Here is a 15,743-nt window from a genome sequence, read left to right on the forward strand (position 1 = left end):
ATGTTCAATTTGTGAAGCCTACTTATGAGAGCAGATGGAAATTTTACTAATTCTCCATTCAGACATCAGATCAGCTCTAGTTTAAAAAAAGCACTATTCACTCTTATCAAACTTGGACTAGATTAACAAGTAGACTATAAAGAGAGTTGATTTGTGAAAAGTGTATTCTAGTTGTGAGAACTGAAAAAAGGGTCCTTTCATTGTTTATTTTCAAATCTCATCATGACCTTATTAGACCAGGGGCTGTATTTCCTATGAAAGGTCAGAACAAGAAAGTTTCCTCTTAAGACCTCAAAGCTACTGTGAGAAACTGAGACAACTCCTAAAATAAGAAAAGTTCATCCCAAGGGGGGTTGATGGGGTCGAGGTCTGAGCTCTGTGTGGGCCGGTCACATTCTTCTGTACTGAACTGGGGAAAACTCTTTTTTTGTGTGCAAGAATATATTGTGCTGAAACAGGAAAGGGCCTTCCCCAAATGGCTGCCACAAAGTTTAAGCACAACATATAATTTTATACTATTTTATAACATTTCCCCTAATAGTAAGAGATTCCAAACCAGGAGGAACACACCCAGAGCAAAAATACAAAATGTATATTTTTGATCATATGGGAATTGAAATGTTTTTCATTTGAGGAGCAGTTTTCTCCTGAACTCTTGGCCCATTAAACTGCCTGCTACTTATGAGAGGAGTTGCTGTCAAACTTTCTCTGAACTCCACCTGTAGTTAAGGGACTGGAAGTCGGGGTGTTTATTTTACGGTTTCCTTTTGTTTATTTTAGCCACGCAGCCACGTCATTGGTGACATCACCGGTGATGTCATCAGCTTTCCATTGACTGGACTGGAGGAGTCTGTTATGTAACATCATCTGATATACATTTTTATTATTGGTGCCGTCATTTAATCATTGGTAATGTATGGTGAAAAAACAGGCAGGCATTAACTGCTCATTTCACTAAGAGCACAGACTATAGCCAAACTAAATCACTGATAAATATCTAATAAAGTATAACTTGCTACAAGATCTCTATCCTTACCTTATGATGTTCTTACATTTTTTGCCTATCACTCAGTCGCACAAAACACTGATTGTGTGATTTGATTGCCTGTTTGTTGTATCTAAGATGATAGGGAAACACTTTTGGCCACAGTACTGCAAAAGTGGCCATACTGCCATCATCTGTCGGACCAATTTTTGTCTAAAAGGTGAAGGATAAAAAGTTAAGCTGCTCTGGGTCTTGATTTTCTGAGGATCTGATAGTCGTATACAGGAGGAGAAATATAACAGCATGATAAAAGGCTGAATGAAACGACCTGAAGACAAAAAAAACGTGCAGGTAATTGTATGTGTGATAATATTATGGGACGATTTTGTAATGTGATCCATGGTATCTCTTAGTGTGCATAAATACACTGAGAGCAAAGTGGAGTGTTTCACCAAAGCCAGCCAGCCTCCACTAGAGAGCAAACAGCTGACAGGAAACGCCACCACTTTCACCGGAAAGGAGGACCAGCTTTTATTGTTGCCTATGAGCTGCTGCGGTAATGGCGGTGTCTCGTCGCTCCTCGCAGCAGCAACAACAACAACAGCAGCAGCAAAGTACCTTACAGTCTCCGCCGAGAAACAGCTCTTTTTCGGGAGCACCTCCGGCCTCTCCGCCGATGTCTCTGCTGACCTCCGTCGTCGGACCACCGGAGATTGAGAGGGAATGCAGCGGAGGCATCGACATGGCTCCGGCCTCCCCGGACCTGCCAGCCCCGGTCCTAGCGAGCAGTGCGAGCTCCACCACGACAACGTCTGGCGGCGGCGGCAGCAGCAGCAGCGTCTCAAGCCCCGGTTCTGGAGCCACGAGTCCCACCGACGGTAGCAGCGGCGTCGGTGGGGCCTTCAGAGAGTTGTTCGAGGCCTGCCGTAACGGAGATGTCTCCAGAGTAAAGAGACTGGTCGACTCGGTGAACGTAAACGCGAAGGACATGGCTGGCCGAAAATCAACTCCCCTTCATTTCGCTGCGGGTAACGACCAGCTAAGCTAATGTGATAAAAAAAAAAAAACATACAGCAGCACTCCTGTTTTCTAACATAGTATAACTGCTAGCACATAGCTTATATTATGTCTGCGTGTTTAACAGCTACGACTGAGCTTTTTTTTTTAGTCGTTTCTCTCTTTGAAAACAGTAAAATGTGTGAATTTATAGTTAGCCGAGTGATGCTAACCAGCTAATTTGACGCTTTCCTCAAAGTCAATATGATGACCAAATAACAACTCTTACTTAAATGAACGACTTAAAACACGAATCCAGAAAATGTAACCTATAATTGAACTACCCGTAGTTTAGCAGTCTTTGGGAAACTTGCACATTTTTAGGAAAAAGTGAAACACAACACACGTTTATGTTTGACATGTTTGGTTAGCATTAGTTTTCCTCAACAAAATGACCTTAAATGCACTCACGTTCATGTAAATATTCATCTAAATTACAGTTATGACTATACTGATGTGTATGCATGCATGCTGCTTACGCCATCTACAACCACAACTTTATTTGAAGAACACTGAATTATGTTAATATGAATCTTCTTTTGGTCAGGTTTTGGCAGAAAAGATGTGGTGGAGCATCTCTTGCAGACAGGGGCCAATGTGCATGCCAGGGATGATGGAGGACTCATTCCCCTGCACAACGCGTGCTCTTTCGGCCATGCAGAAGTTGTCAGCCTCCTCTTGTGTCAGGGTGCAGACCCTAATGCCAGAGACAACTGGAACTACACCCCGCTGCATGAGGCTGCCATCAAAGGAAAGATAGACGTGTGCATTGGTAAGACTCACCCTCAGATTTGCTCAAGCACAGGCAGCTCTGTTTGACGGCTCTGTATCGGCACTTGCACTAGTCATACTTGTCAGTAATCCATGTAATTGTTGAAATTGGCTTAACAATGTATCCACAAGAATGACTTTGAGCCCTTGGTGGTGGCAGGATTAGAATTAAAACTATAGAAAAACGCCAAAAGGTTTATTTCCCCACCAGTTGTCAGGTTTGTGTTGTAAAAACAATGTCAGGACTGGCTGGCACAACAGGGGAAAATTTCTTGAATAATTTAAGGGAGCCATTATTAAAATTGTCTTTCATCTGCACCTCTCTCCCGCAGTATTACTCCAACATGGCGCTGACCCGAACATCCGTAACACTGATGGAAAATCTGCTCTGGATCTAGCTGATCCTTCAGCTAAGGCTGTTCTCACTGGTCAGTCCCCCACAGCTGCTCATCTACTTTTCAGACATTTAATCTGCATTCATATGGAGAATGACAGATGAGTATAGTGTGAAATTCAGCTTCATTCTGTAGATATTTAACATAGCACACAACACACGGTACACATTTTTTTCCTGCAGGCAGGTAACCATCACAAGGTTTTTACCAGACTCAATTAGTGATGCAAGTTTGTCATTAAATGTCACAGAAAGATAAATATCACAACAGTTATGTTCCTATTAAAATGATGTCACAGCTTAAGTTCATATCTGGTATGTCTGCAAAATAAAATGTAAATCAGTGCATGCCTTTATCATCTGCTGTGATATGATTATATTTAAGAGGTGACATAATTGAGCACCATTAACATAGAAATATTTTGCCATTTGAGCTCTGTGTCTTAAAGCATTTGTGGTAATGTGTCACATACAAAATGTCTCCAAATTGGAGTCGAACCTGCGGTCACATTGCAGGCTACGCATGACTACCAGGTTAGCCGACATCTATGATCATTTTTATTATTTTTGGAAGGAGGGTTTGGTGGAGCTGAGGCAAGTAACTGAGTAGCAGCAGGACACAGGTGCTTTGTCAACAGCCTTTCTTCTTTTTTCTTCTCTATCATAAGCCCAGCCTTTCCGCCTAAACCAAGACATCCAAAACAAGCTTTCCTTTAGTCCTCGAACCACTGCACACATCCACTTTGCCTCCTCGATAACCTTTCCTTTTAATTATATGCTCAAATCAAAGCCACATGTTGAAAGTAAAAGAAGAGCTTAACAAGCCTGACTCTGACTTTGAAATATTTCTTTTGATCCAGGTGAATACAAGAAGGATGAACTTCTGGAAGCAGCAAGGTAAGTGTTAACATTTGGTCATTATCGCGCATGTTTCTCAATGTTCAGAATCATAAACTGCACACATTTCTGCTCATCAGGTTTAAATTTGTCTCTCCCGCTTGATCAGAAACGCTTAGCAGGGTTTGTAGCAATAACAGGAAGTGGTTAGGTAAACTGAGAAGCGGTTTGGTTGACAGCATCACGCAAGCTCACAATCACACCGAAGGATATTCTGGTAGTATGGGTTTAATACACGTGTGTAAGGTTAAGAACACACAAAAAACAGATGAAATAAATGCACCATTGAGTTGTAACTTGCACCTCTGATGACTACATGATAGTATTTAATGTATTCATTAATATCCAGTGTAGCAGTGGTTTTGATGAGGAATACTTAACGACGCCAGTATTTCTAATCATGTCATTGCAGGAGTGGAAATGAAGAAAAGCTGATGGCACTGCTGACACCATTAAACGTCAACTGCCACGCTAGCGATGGCCGGAAGGTAAATCAGCCACCAGTAACCACAACATACAACACCAAGACAGATGTGTCTAACACTTTGATGCTGCATGTTGTAGAGGGTTGCAGGGTTGTTGTTTTTTCTATCATGCAGTCTATTAAAAGTTCATGACAGAAATAGCAATATGGCCTCTGCTTCAGAATGTGTATGTAGCAGAATGAACTTCAATATCTGACTAGAGCAGGATTAGTTTTATTATAGCAGATGTTTTACTTTCTAATTATGCATGTGATCAGACTTTTCTCTAAATCCATTTGCTTCCGTCATAACATCTGAATCTTCATTTTACGGGCTTCACTAATCATCTGCTGCGTGTAGGCGTGGCTAGTCGACTCCTGTAGCTAAACGGTTCATTTATTTACAGTGTAGAGTTTTTTTTAGTGAGTGTTTTTTCAGGCTGGAGTAAAGCCAATGAGAAATTGGTATCTATTTAAAGACGCAAGCATCCCTTCAGAGCAGAAAGCAAGACTCTGCACAGTTTAGCTCGGCCTAGTCTGAACCTTGTGTTTTATGGAGGTTATCTAGCAGACTGTATTGGCATTTATTGTGTTTTTTTACTTTTTTAATGTATCCTCTTTGTGGGACAGTGCACCAGAATGATGATGGTACAAAGATGGATTTTATCTTTGTCTTTTTAACATCAGTGTTTAACCTTGCTAATTTTAGTGTAGAATTATTTTTTGCATTTAATTGCAGCTTCAGTCACCAGTTTATTTACTCCCACTGTTTTTGTGTGTGTGCTTTTTTCAGTTATTTATGCATTATACATTTCTTCAGCAAAGGAAATAATCAAAGCATTTCCCTTCTTATCTGGCAGGATGCCATTTTATATCCCATAATAACCCACAGAGACTTTTGAGCATTCATCAGCATAATCGCCAACTCATAAATATCCACCACTGTCACTAACTAAACACAGTATCATCACTGGCTTGTTTAATGCACTCCTAACCACATTTTCTTCAACAGCAATTCCCCTGCCTCTGTTGTAATGTATTTAAAGTCTGCATGAACTAAAAAGTCAGTATGCCAAGTGTGGATTTTTTTTTAACCAGCGGGGCACCATTAACAAAAGTCGCTGCTGTTTTCACAAAGCCACAGAGACAAGCCACGGAAGAGGGCTCTCACTCACCCTCAAGCCTATTGACCCCTCTCTGTCCTGGTGTCGCATTGAACTTTCAAAGCAACCATGTTTGATGAATCGAACAGTGATTCATGACCAGGGCCTGTGTTTGAGTGACTTAAGAGGGGAGGATAGAATATGCTGTGAAAAGAATACTGTCATTTTGTAATTTTTGTTTCGTTTTGTTTTCCGTGTGACTCTGGCAACATTTGTCGATCAGTCAACATCCCAAAAAATGCTGGTAAGTTGACCTTGATAACGGCCACTTGATTGATGCACTGTTGTGATCTCTTTTTTTGTTTTATTCCTTTGTAATCCATTGTTTTTATTTGACCAATAAGCTGGCTGTCACTTGTTAATTGCACATCATGGAGCTGGGTGTACGGGTCACTCATGTATCCTACCCTGATGCTCCTGTGTGTGTGTGTGTGTGTGTGTGTGTCAGTGTGTGTGGCATGTGATTGGGTGAATGCGTTGGGTTGGTGTCATGGTGACAACTTCATCTTTTTTTGGATTTTGGAGAGGAGCTCAAAAATATCCACTGCCTGCTTTCTTCAGCGTCTGTCTTCTCCTCTGCACACTCACCCACAAAACTTCTCCAACTTTCAATCACTCGCTCTTACAGCAGCATTTTGATTTTATTTATTTTTTATTGTTGTTATTTAATTCATTCATTTATTTTCTGTTGATGGCTCATGCATGCCTGAAGGCCTGCCTCTCTCCCTTTGCATTTTGTCAAGCGAATACGTGTCTGAAATGTTTGTCTACTTCACATCTCCATGATGAATCAGTCGGTATGCAGTAATGAATGAAAAAAAAAAAAACATCTCGCCTGTCATTCTAGTGCTATGCTTGCCCTCCATGGTAATGACTTTTGATTGCTTGTTTCATCCCAGACTGAACGATGCCACAGTGATTCAACTCTGTTCTCAGTCAGATTCTGTCACTTCAGCTTGAGATCTAACAGTTGACTTGCTGTTTTTTTTATTAATATCACTGCATGGAAATTTTAAAAAGAATGTTATTCCTCCTTTTCGATTGCAAGCTTAACCTCAGCTATACTTTTTAAAACGGAGAGTAACTGAAGTTTGATTTGCAGCTTTGCTTAAACTAATATTTTTTTTCTCTGCTAGAACAAATCCATTTAATTTGATCTTCTAATAGCTTGCAAAGATGCTTTTTTTAAACTATTAGCCTGCTTATTTAGTTTATTTGCAGCCTGTTACAGTTGGGAGTCGATAGCATTTTTATCAAATCCAGCTTTGAATCTACTCCACTTATTATTTGATTGCATAATTAAACATTTATACATTTAGATTTAACAAATCAGGACATTTTATTGACAGTGCTGGATAATAAAACAGAAGCAGCTATCGGGACCCAACTGTAATTTCTACCCAGCCATTTTGAATTTAATACTCAAGAGTGGGTTCTTTTTTGCCGGCTCACTACATAATACTTATATATTTTTTAACTTTGTAAGACTTAAAAAGAATATTTTTTATTCTGCTGACCTCCTCACCAAAAGGAAGAGTAACGAGGTTAACGCTGCTTGTCGTCACTCACTCAGGTCAGACACCTTACATACAGCAAATGAACTGGATATGGCCACAACTCCCATTGACCTTGCTTCATCATATTCATCTGCAACTCACTGAGCATAGCCTGCCATAGCACTTTTGCTTCTGGCCCTAATCAGCCGCTTGCTCCTGTGGCCATCGAAGGCAGCACACAATAAACCAGCCTTGTTTGTGTTTGTGTGTGAGCGTGTGTGTGTGCGCATTAACAAGCTGTCCTCTCTTTCAGTCGACGCCCCTCCACCTGGCCGCTGGCTACAACCGAGTGCGCATAGTTCAGCTCCTCCTCCAGCACGGAGCCGACGTTCACGCCAAGGACAAGGGGTGAGACATCACAGACGTTTGAGGAATTTTAATCTCTCATTTGGTCATATTTTATGACACTTACCCGACTGTCTCGTCCCCACAGCGGCCTCGTTCCCCTTCACAACGCGTGCTCCTACGGTCACTTTGAGGTCACAGAGCTTCTACTCAAAGTAAGACCCATGATGAGTTTCAGTTCTTTATTTGATGAGTTTGGCCTTTTCAGTGTCATTGATTACAACGAACACAAACTTGCACACAAAGCAAATGTGGATTTAGACAGTAAACTGTAATTTAGCAGTCCTGTTATTTAACATTGCTGGTAAAAATGCATATACTTTGAAACAAATGTCAGTTCCCTCCCCTGCACACGTGCTCTTCTCTCACCACTCTCACCACCGCTGCAGCACGGAGCCTGCGTGAACGCCATGGACTTGTGGCAGTTCACTCCTCTCCACGAGGCCGCGTCCAAGAACCGCGTGGAGGTTTGCTCATTGTTGCTGAGCCACGGCGCCGACCCCACCCTGCTCAACTGCCACAGCAAGAGTGCCGTGGACATGGCCCCAACTCCAGAACTGAAAGAGAGGCTCACCTGTGAGTCACACAACAGATAAACTGTTTCAGATTGAAAAATGTTCACATCAACCTTTTATTTTTAATCTACAAAATGCAACAGTCCACTCAAATCAATAACCTGGCTGTCACTCAAACTGCATTTTTTTTAAACTCAAGCTTTGGTACAAAAGTAATTTTCTCTTTCTCTTTTACTTTCCATGTAGATGAGTTCAAAGGTCACTCACTGCTGCAGGCGGCCCGGGAGGCAGACATGGCCAAAGTGAAAAAGACCCTGGCTTTGGAAATCATCAGCTTCAAACACCCTCAGACCAACGAGACAGCTCTGGTCAGTACTGAGCGGTTCAAAATCGCTTCAAATCATTGCTTAAATAATACTGACTTCTCATTGGTTTAAAATATTCACTTATTGACAGCAAAAATGTCCTGGTGTTAAATATTGAGGAAAATGTGTTGAATTGAAGGTGATTTACTAATACTGTAGCTCAGAGGTAGCAGCTCTAAACATTAGTCCAGGTTTGGCCGGTCTGCTCCACATTAATTTAATGTCATTGTGTATTTTAGCACTGCGCTGTGGCTTCGCCCCATCCTAAGAGGAAGCAAGTGACTGAGCTGCTGCTGCGTAAAGGTGCCAACATCAATGAGAAGAACAAAGAGTAAGTTCATGCCATTTAGTTTTAGTATCTTACATTGATAAAACTTTCAGGGACTTAGAAACTTACAGACAGGCTTTATAACAATTAAATTATAGAGAAACAATCATACAAACAAAACACCAACCACAACCAAAAACCAACAGTACCATGGTGAGATTTGAACCACTTGAAAAGGGTTACTGAATGAAAATGCATCTCCTGAAAAGACACGAAATAACAAAGAACATGAAATACAGTCAATCACTGTGCTCTGTGTGAGCTTCATAAGAAAAAGTGACGTATGCCACATACGAGAGAAGAAGGTTATACTAAGTTCATGTTCAAGCACGCCAAGAGTTAAGGAGAAAAGAAAGCTGGGATCATGAACACTCTTAAACACACAACTTCCTGCCTGTTGTGTCTTTCAGCTTTATGACTCCCCTGCACGTTGCCGCTGAGAGAGCTCACAACGACATCCTGGAGGTGCTGCAGAAACACGGAGCAAAGGTCTGTTTCATTAACCTGCTTTAACATTTTTCACTCAAGACTACCAGCTTCTAAAATAGTCAGTATCAGGAAATGTAAGCTGGGATAACAGCAATTTATAATCCCATCACATCCTCTAACTCAGGTAAACGCTGTGGACACACTTGGACAGACGGCTCTTCACAGGGCTGCGCTGGCCGGTCACATCCAGACGTGCAAGCTGCTGCTGAGCTACGGGGCCGACCCCTCCATCGTGTCCCTGCAGGGTTTCACCGCCGCACAGATGGGAAACGAAGCCGTACAACAGATTCTCAACGGTAATCATACACTGCATTTCTGTTGAAGATTGTGTGTAGTAATAAAATGAATTACAGTGAATGGGAAAGAATTAATGGGAATTCTGGCTTTTTTTTAAAAATGTGTCTCTTCAGAGGAATCTACCAGATTTAAACACTGATCGTGGTATTTCACATTAATGGGGTTCTTACTTTTCTGTGTACTTATTTGAACTGTTTTACTTTCAGAAAATGTTCCCACACGTAACTCTGACGTGGACTACAGATTTCTTGAGGCAGCCAAAGCAGGGGATCTGGACACAGTGCAAGTAAGTTCACTGTTTCCTCTGTAGTTTTCTTTGTTCTAGTGCTAGACACAGTTTTATTCTTGACTTGTTTGCAAAGTTTTGAAGCTCAATAAACTACATACAGTTAATTGTAATGTTGTCTCTGTGTACGTCAGCAACTGTGCACCCCTCAGAACGTCAACTGTCGGGATTTGGAGGGCCGCCACTCCACTCCTCTCCACTTTGCAGCCGGTTACAACCGAGTGGCTGTAGTAGAATACCTGCTGCACCATGGAGCTGATGTCCATGCCAAGGACAAGGGGTGAGATCTTTAGCTAACATCTTAACACATCTCATGCATTTTTATATTTTTGCTGTTTCTATTTGAAGTTTTCCAGTAAGTTCACAACACATCAGCATTCTGGTGAGTAGATTTTCACTTGTGTTTTTCCATCCACCAGCGGTCTGGTTCCTCTCCACAACGCATGCTCTTACGGTCACTATGAAGTAGCTGAGCTGCTGGTCAGACACGGAGCTTCAGTCAACGTGGCCGACCTGTGGAAATTCACACCGCTTCACGAGGCTGCGGCCAAAGGCAAATATGAGATCTGCAAACTGCTGCTCAAAGTGAGAATCCGTCACAGTCACCTGTCACTGCAATTTCTGTCTAGATGTTGACTTTGACCATACAATAATCTTAAAAGTTAGATAAAAAGAAAGATAATCAATCTCTTCTGTGTCCAGCATGGAGCAGACCCCTCCAAGAAGAACCGTGACGGCAACATGCCGCTGGACATGGTGAAAGACGGAGACACAGACATCCAGGACCTGCTGAGGGGTGATGCTGCCCTGCTGGACGCTGCTAAGAAGGGCTGTCTGGCCCGGGTCCAGAAACTCTGTTCACCAGAGAACATCAACTGCAGAGACACCCAGGGCCGCAACTCCACACCGCTCCATCTTGCAGGTAATTAATAATCGCTGCTTCAGCGTGTTTCTGAGTTATCGTACTTTGTGCTGATGTTACAAAAAAAGCACATTTTCTTCCTCTGATTCCCGTATCTTCTCCTCAGCTGGTTACAACAACCTCGAAGTGGCAGAGTATCTGCTGGAGCACGGGGCTGATGTCAACGCCCAGGACAAAGGAGGCCTCATCCCTCTCCATAATGCTGCTTCTTATGGGGTCAGCCTCAACAGCAAAATCACAAACACATTGATTTAAATATGTGCACAGATGATTTTATCAGCTTTAGATTAAAATCATCAAAACAACATCACACTTGGACACTGACTTACTTTTTTTTGTCCTCTCTTCCTCACAGCATGTGGACATTGCAGCCCTGCTGATCAAGTACAATACATGTGTGAATGCCACAGACAAATGGGCTTTTACACCCCTCCATGAAGCAGCGCAGAAGGGTCGTACACAGCTCTGCGCCCTGCTGCTGGCTCACGGAGCCGACCCCACCATGAAGAACCAAGAGGGCCAGACTGCCCTGGATCTGGCCACGGTAACAGATTCTGTTAGGCAGACATCATCAGACTGGGAACAGAATGATAGAAAAGATTATTCTAGTTTCTGGTGCTTTTTATCAGCCTCACTTTCAACCAGTTATTCTTTGCTCTCCCATTAAGGCTGACGACATCAGGGCCCTTCTCATGGACGCCATGCCACCAGACGCTCTGCCCAGCTGCTTCAAGCCCCAGGCCACAGTTGTCAGCGCCTCCGTCATCTCCCCCGCCTCCACGCCATCCTGCCTGTCGGCCGCCAGCAGCATAGACAACCTGGCAGGGCCGCTCACAGAGCTCGCCGCCGCTGCTGCCTCAGCGTCGTCCGGAGTAGCAGATGGAGCCACAGGCACTGATCGCAAGGAAGGAGAACGTAAGTTTCTCAGTTCTACCTCTTCACCCATTGATGGTTCACTCACTAAAATTGGTGGAAACAGAAAAATATTTGGGAATTTGCAACAACCCTGTTTTATGTGTTGATTCATTTTCATTTAACTCTACTGTGTTTTTTTGTTTTTGTTTGTTTTACAGTGGCAATGCTGGACATGAACATAAGTCAATTCATGAAGAGTCTGGGCCTGGAGCACCTGAGGGACATTTTTGAGAGGGAACAGGTCAGTAACTGAGACTGTTGTCTTAAACGCCAACCTTAATGCTGACATTTTCATACATCACATAAGTTTGACCACTACTTTTGCATAAATATTTGACATCCTTCATTCAGTCATCCCAAAAGAGACAGCCTGGCACACTGTGACATTTTAAGGGTTTAGAGAGAGAACATTTAGAAAATGTGGAATATTACAACACTTTTCTAGAACACTGAATAAACCTATGCAACTCACTGATACCTGTTCAAAGGGTGTTGTGTTGTGTTGATTGAACTGTTTGTCACCAATTGATAAACCAGCTGTTATTCCCTTTTCCCAGATCACCTTGGATGTCCTGGCCGACATGGGCCACGAGGAGCTGAAGGAGATTGGGATTAACGCCTACGGCCACAGACACAAGCTCATAAAGGGTATTGAGAGGCTGCTGGGCGGCCAGCAGGGTGAGGAGGCATTTTGGGGCTATCATGTCCATGGACATTTTTTTGACTGAGGGGGGCTTTTTAAATGTGACTCTACTGTTTATCTTTTTTCCAGGTGCCAACCCGTACCTGACATTCCATTGTGCCAACCAGGGCACCATCCTGATAGACCTCGCCCCAGACGACAAGGAGTATCAGTCTGTGGAGGAGGAGGTGAGTCGATTACACTGTCTTACACTTGTTGATGGTGTGATTTAACTCATACGGGTCGGAGTTTTGTATTGAAACCGAACTCAATATTTACCCCACAAATTTCACACATTTCCACAAATGTTTACCCTGATTGTGTACAGTAGTTGCTTACGACTAAGGCCAGAAATTGTAATTACAGGTACTTCAAATAATCATATCCCAGCATAGTATATTAAATGAAAGGTTATCTTATACAACGCTTTATTTGCCAGGCTGGTCGCTGCAGTATTATAACAGTTGTTTGTGTTGTGTCCCTCAGATGCAGAGCACCATCAGAGAGCACAGAGACGGGGGCAACGCAGGCGGCGTGTTCAGCAGATACAACATCATCAAGGTCTGAACCAGGAGTCTCTCTGAACATCTTCTCTGTGTTTGATATCAGGCAACTGATGACTCACTGTAAACAACTCTGCTGTGTAGACAGAAGCTCCGATGAAAACTGCTAAACAGCAGTTGACATATAATTCCAGATGTGGAGCAGACGTGGCATCAGACGTCTTGTTTTTAAATGTGTGTACGTGTTGTGGTCCACAGATCCAGAAAGTGGTAAACAAGAAGCTGAGGGAACGTTATACTCACAGACAGAAAGAGATCGCGGACGAGAACCACAACCACCACAACGAGCGCATGCTGTTCCACGGTAATGACGCACTGTCACGTCATCTGTTTTTTTTAGCGTCATGTCCATTTATAGTACGGTCTTTAAAAGGTTTAATTATCTTAGCATGTGCAAACGTGAGAGACTGTCACAGACCATATCCACAATCTATCTAAAAATCTGCACTGCATATTGAATAAAAGCATCTGAGCAAATTATTGATGATATTAATCTACAATGCCACAAAGTTAGGCAAGTGAGTGGCTTTAGATACAGTCTAGTAGATTTATTATGTCATGAATCATGTAGTGAAATCTCTGTTCTCACATCTTCTTTCAGGTTCCCCGTTCATCAACGCCATTATCCACAAAGGCTTTGATGAGCGCCACGCTTACATAGGAGGGATGTTTGGAGCTGGGATCTACTTTGCTGAGAATTCCTCCAAAAGCAATCAGTATGTGTACGGCATCGGTGGCGGCACGGGCTGCCCAACGCACAAAGATCGGTCCTGTTACCTGTGCCACAGGTGATCTTGACTTTGAAGAGTTTACTGAATTTTGAATTTCACAATGCCACAATATTTTGGTAGGAAATTGAAATGTCGGAGGATTTTTATGCATTATTTGGCTGACCTTTCTCTTCTCTTTCACACTCTCAGGCAGATGCTGTTCTGCCGAGTGACTCTGGGAAAGTCTTTCCTGCAGTTTAGTGCCATGAAGATGGCTCACGCCCCCCCAGGACACCACTCAGTGATTGGGCGGCCCAGTGTTAACGGTCTGGCCTATGCTGAGTATGTCATCTACAGAGGAGAGCAGGTAAATATTTTAAAAAGTGTCTGAAAAATCTCTACCTCCCAAATACTGTTACTGCTGTTGAAACTATTGTTGTGTCACGGTGGCTAATTTCTCATCATGTGTTTCCCTCAGGCCTTCCCAGAGTACCTCATCACCTACCAGATCCTTAAACCGGAGACTGCGGCCCAGTCTGCTGCAGGAGCTGAGCAGAAGTCATAGTTACTTCAACTCTAACACACACACAAACACACACACAAACACACACGGACTCGATGCTCGTTATCTTCTCCTTTGTATTGCAAATGCCTAAAAACCTTTTTATTTACGAAAAACACATTTCCAGACTCCTATCCAGTAGAATCCATGGTGACCAGTACTTCGTGAGCAGATATGCTGTATAATACTCTCCTACTCGTGGTGATGACACGTCCGTTTCCACTGTTTGTTTGTTTTTTTGTTTTTTTTGCATCGGCTGCATGTTAACACAGAAGCATGTAAAGCCCAATAGCGCGCGTGGGTTAGTTATTTCAGTATCCCCCTACCCCTTCACCTCTCCCTCCTCACAGATCAGGAGGAGGCGTGTAGAGACAATGAAGTTATCAGCATTATAATACCATGTGACTGTGGAGAATCACCTCACTTCTATACACACACACACACACACACACTGTCTCACTATCAAAGCCTGAAGCCTGTGGACTACTACTGCCCCACCGTATCTGAGTTCATCCTGTATAGAATGGCCTCTGGTAACTGTGATTTTAATGCTAATGTATAACACTACCAAACCGGTAAAAGTGCATTGTTGCTTTGCTGTAATGCAGACTTTCACCCCGAGAACACTACACTGTTTTCTTTCTTTTTTTTAGCGCTTTTATCCAGGACTGGACACGCTCAGTTGAGAAGGACATTCTGTCAAATCACAGATGTTGAGACAGTTTTATGGACATTACAATATTGATTTGTATGAGCTTAAAAGCAACATAAAGCATCATAAATAACACAAGGGTATCCTACAGGTGCGGATGCTGTACATTTTAAAGGCATTATATCAGACTGCTTCAACACAGTCGAGTCAGTTAATGCTCCGTGTTGGAAATGTGCATGTGATGCTTTACAAGTTAACACCAGATAGCCAGTGAACTCATTTAAAGCACCCTGTCGTCGCCATGGTCTTACTCACAGACATCCCACGCATAAGGATTTGCACTTTGTCATAGAAACCTATTTAAGTTATTTTGAATTTAAATTGCAAATTTTGCGGGAAAAAAATATTTGTACAGGTTGTGTAAATGGTTGTGTATAACTGTCGCTGTTTAACAGTATCTTTTGAGTTCAAATGTAAATGACATCTGAATTTTTTCCTTTCATGTCTTCTTGATTCTCCCAAGTTTTTTTTTTTTTTTTTAAATAAATGTCCCATTAACAGCTTCTAGTCGTTTAATGTGTCATAAGTCATTTTCATACGCTGTCAGTCTGACCACGGAGACTTAACTTCTTTCTTTGCATTTAAATATCTGGTATTAACCTGAAATTAGAAGTATTTGTAAATGGAAATTGTATCATTTTCAAATAGTTAATTGATGTGTATGTGTGTAAAAAATTATATTACACATATTACTCAGCATTATGTCTTTAAACATGACTGGAGGAGGTCTGTAAAGCTTTATTCTAGGCTCATATTGGTGCCACTAA

General features: G+C 42.3%; 2 protein-coding genes across 3 annotated transcripts in view; one reads left to right on the forward strand and one right to left on the reverse strand.

The window, feature by feature from the left end:
• Nucleotides 1-15,743, reverse strand: part of rnf10 (ring finger protein 10) — a 131,488-nt gene that overhangs the window by 7,813 nt on the left and 107,932 nt on the right. The gene's annotated exons all lie outside the window — the stretch shown is intronic.
• LOC133979679 (poly [ADP-ribose] polymerase tankyrase-1) lies at nt 1,532-15,471 on the forward strand. Of its 2 annotated transcripts, XM_062418250.1 has the most exons (28): nt 1,532-2,013; nt 2,589-2,813; nt 3,145-3,240; nt 4,067-4,103; nt 4,516-4,591; nt 5,953-5,973; nt 7,539-7,633; nt 7,719-7,785; nt 8,020-8,206; nt 8,392-8,513; nt 8,750-8,841; nt 9,249-9,327; nt 9,452-9,623; nt 9,831-9,910; nt 10,045-10,190; nt 10,330-10,495; nt 10,613-10,832; nt 10,939-11,048; nt 11,188-11,376; nt 11,501-11,747; nt 11,906-11,988; nt 12,305-12,425; nt 12,520-12,617; nt 12,916-12,990; nt 13,191-13,296; nt 13,594-13,780; nt 13,913-14,069; nt 14,181-15,471. In XM_062418250.1, exons 1-28 carry the CDS (start codon nt 1,545-1,547, stop codon nt 14,265-14,267), a joined length of 3,810 nt encoding a protein of 1,269 aa, XP_062274234.1. In that variant the 5' UTR covers nt 1,532-1,544; the 3' UTR covers nt 14,268-15,471. The 2 variants fall into 2 exon arrangements, with proteins under 2 accessions (XP_062274234.1, XP_062274235.1); XM_062418251.1 differs by lacking the exon at nt 5,953-5,973.

Source organism: Scomber scombrus, chromosome 4 (assembly GCF_963691925.1).
Source record: "Scomber scombrus chromosome 4, fScoSco1.1, whole genome shotgun sequence".
Classification (NCBI taxonomy): domain Eukaryota; kingdom Metazoa; phylum Chordata; class Actinopteri; order Scombriformes; family Scombridae; genus Scomber; species Scomber scombrus.

What these genes read in the sequence shown, in the direction of transcription:
- LOC133979679 (XM_062418250.1), top strand. Translation starts at nt 1,545, where the DNA reads ATGGCGGTGTCTCGTCGCTCCTCGCAGCAGCAACAACAACAACAGCAG. An exon ending in ACTGAAAGAGAGGCTCACCT is followed by an intron (nt 8,207 to 8,391) that starts GTGAGTCACACA and finishes CTTTCCATGTAG; the next exon opens with ATGAGTTCAAAGGTCACTCA. An exon ending in ACATTTTTGAGAGGGAACAG is followed by an intron (nt 11,989 to 12,304) that starts GTCAGTAACTGA and finishes CCCTTTTCCCAG; the next exon opens with ATCACCTTGGATGTCCTGGC.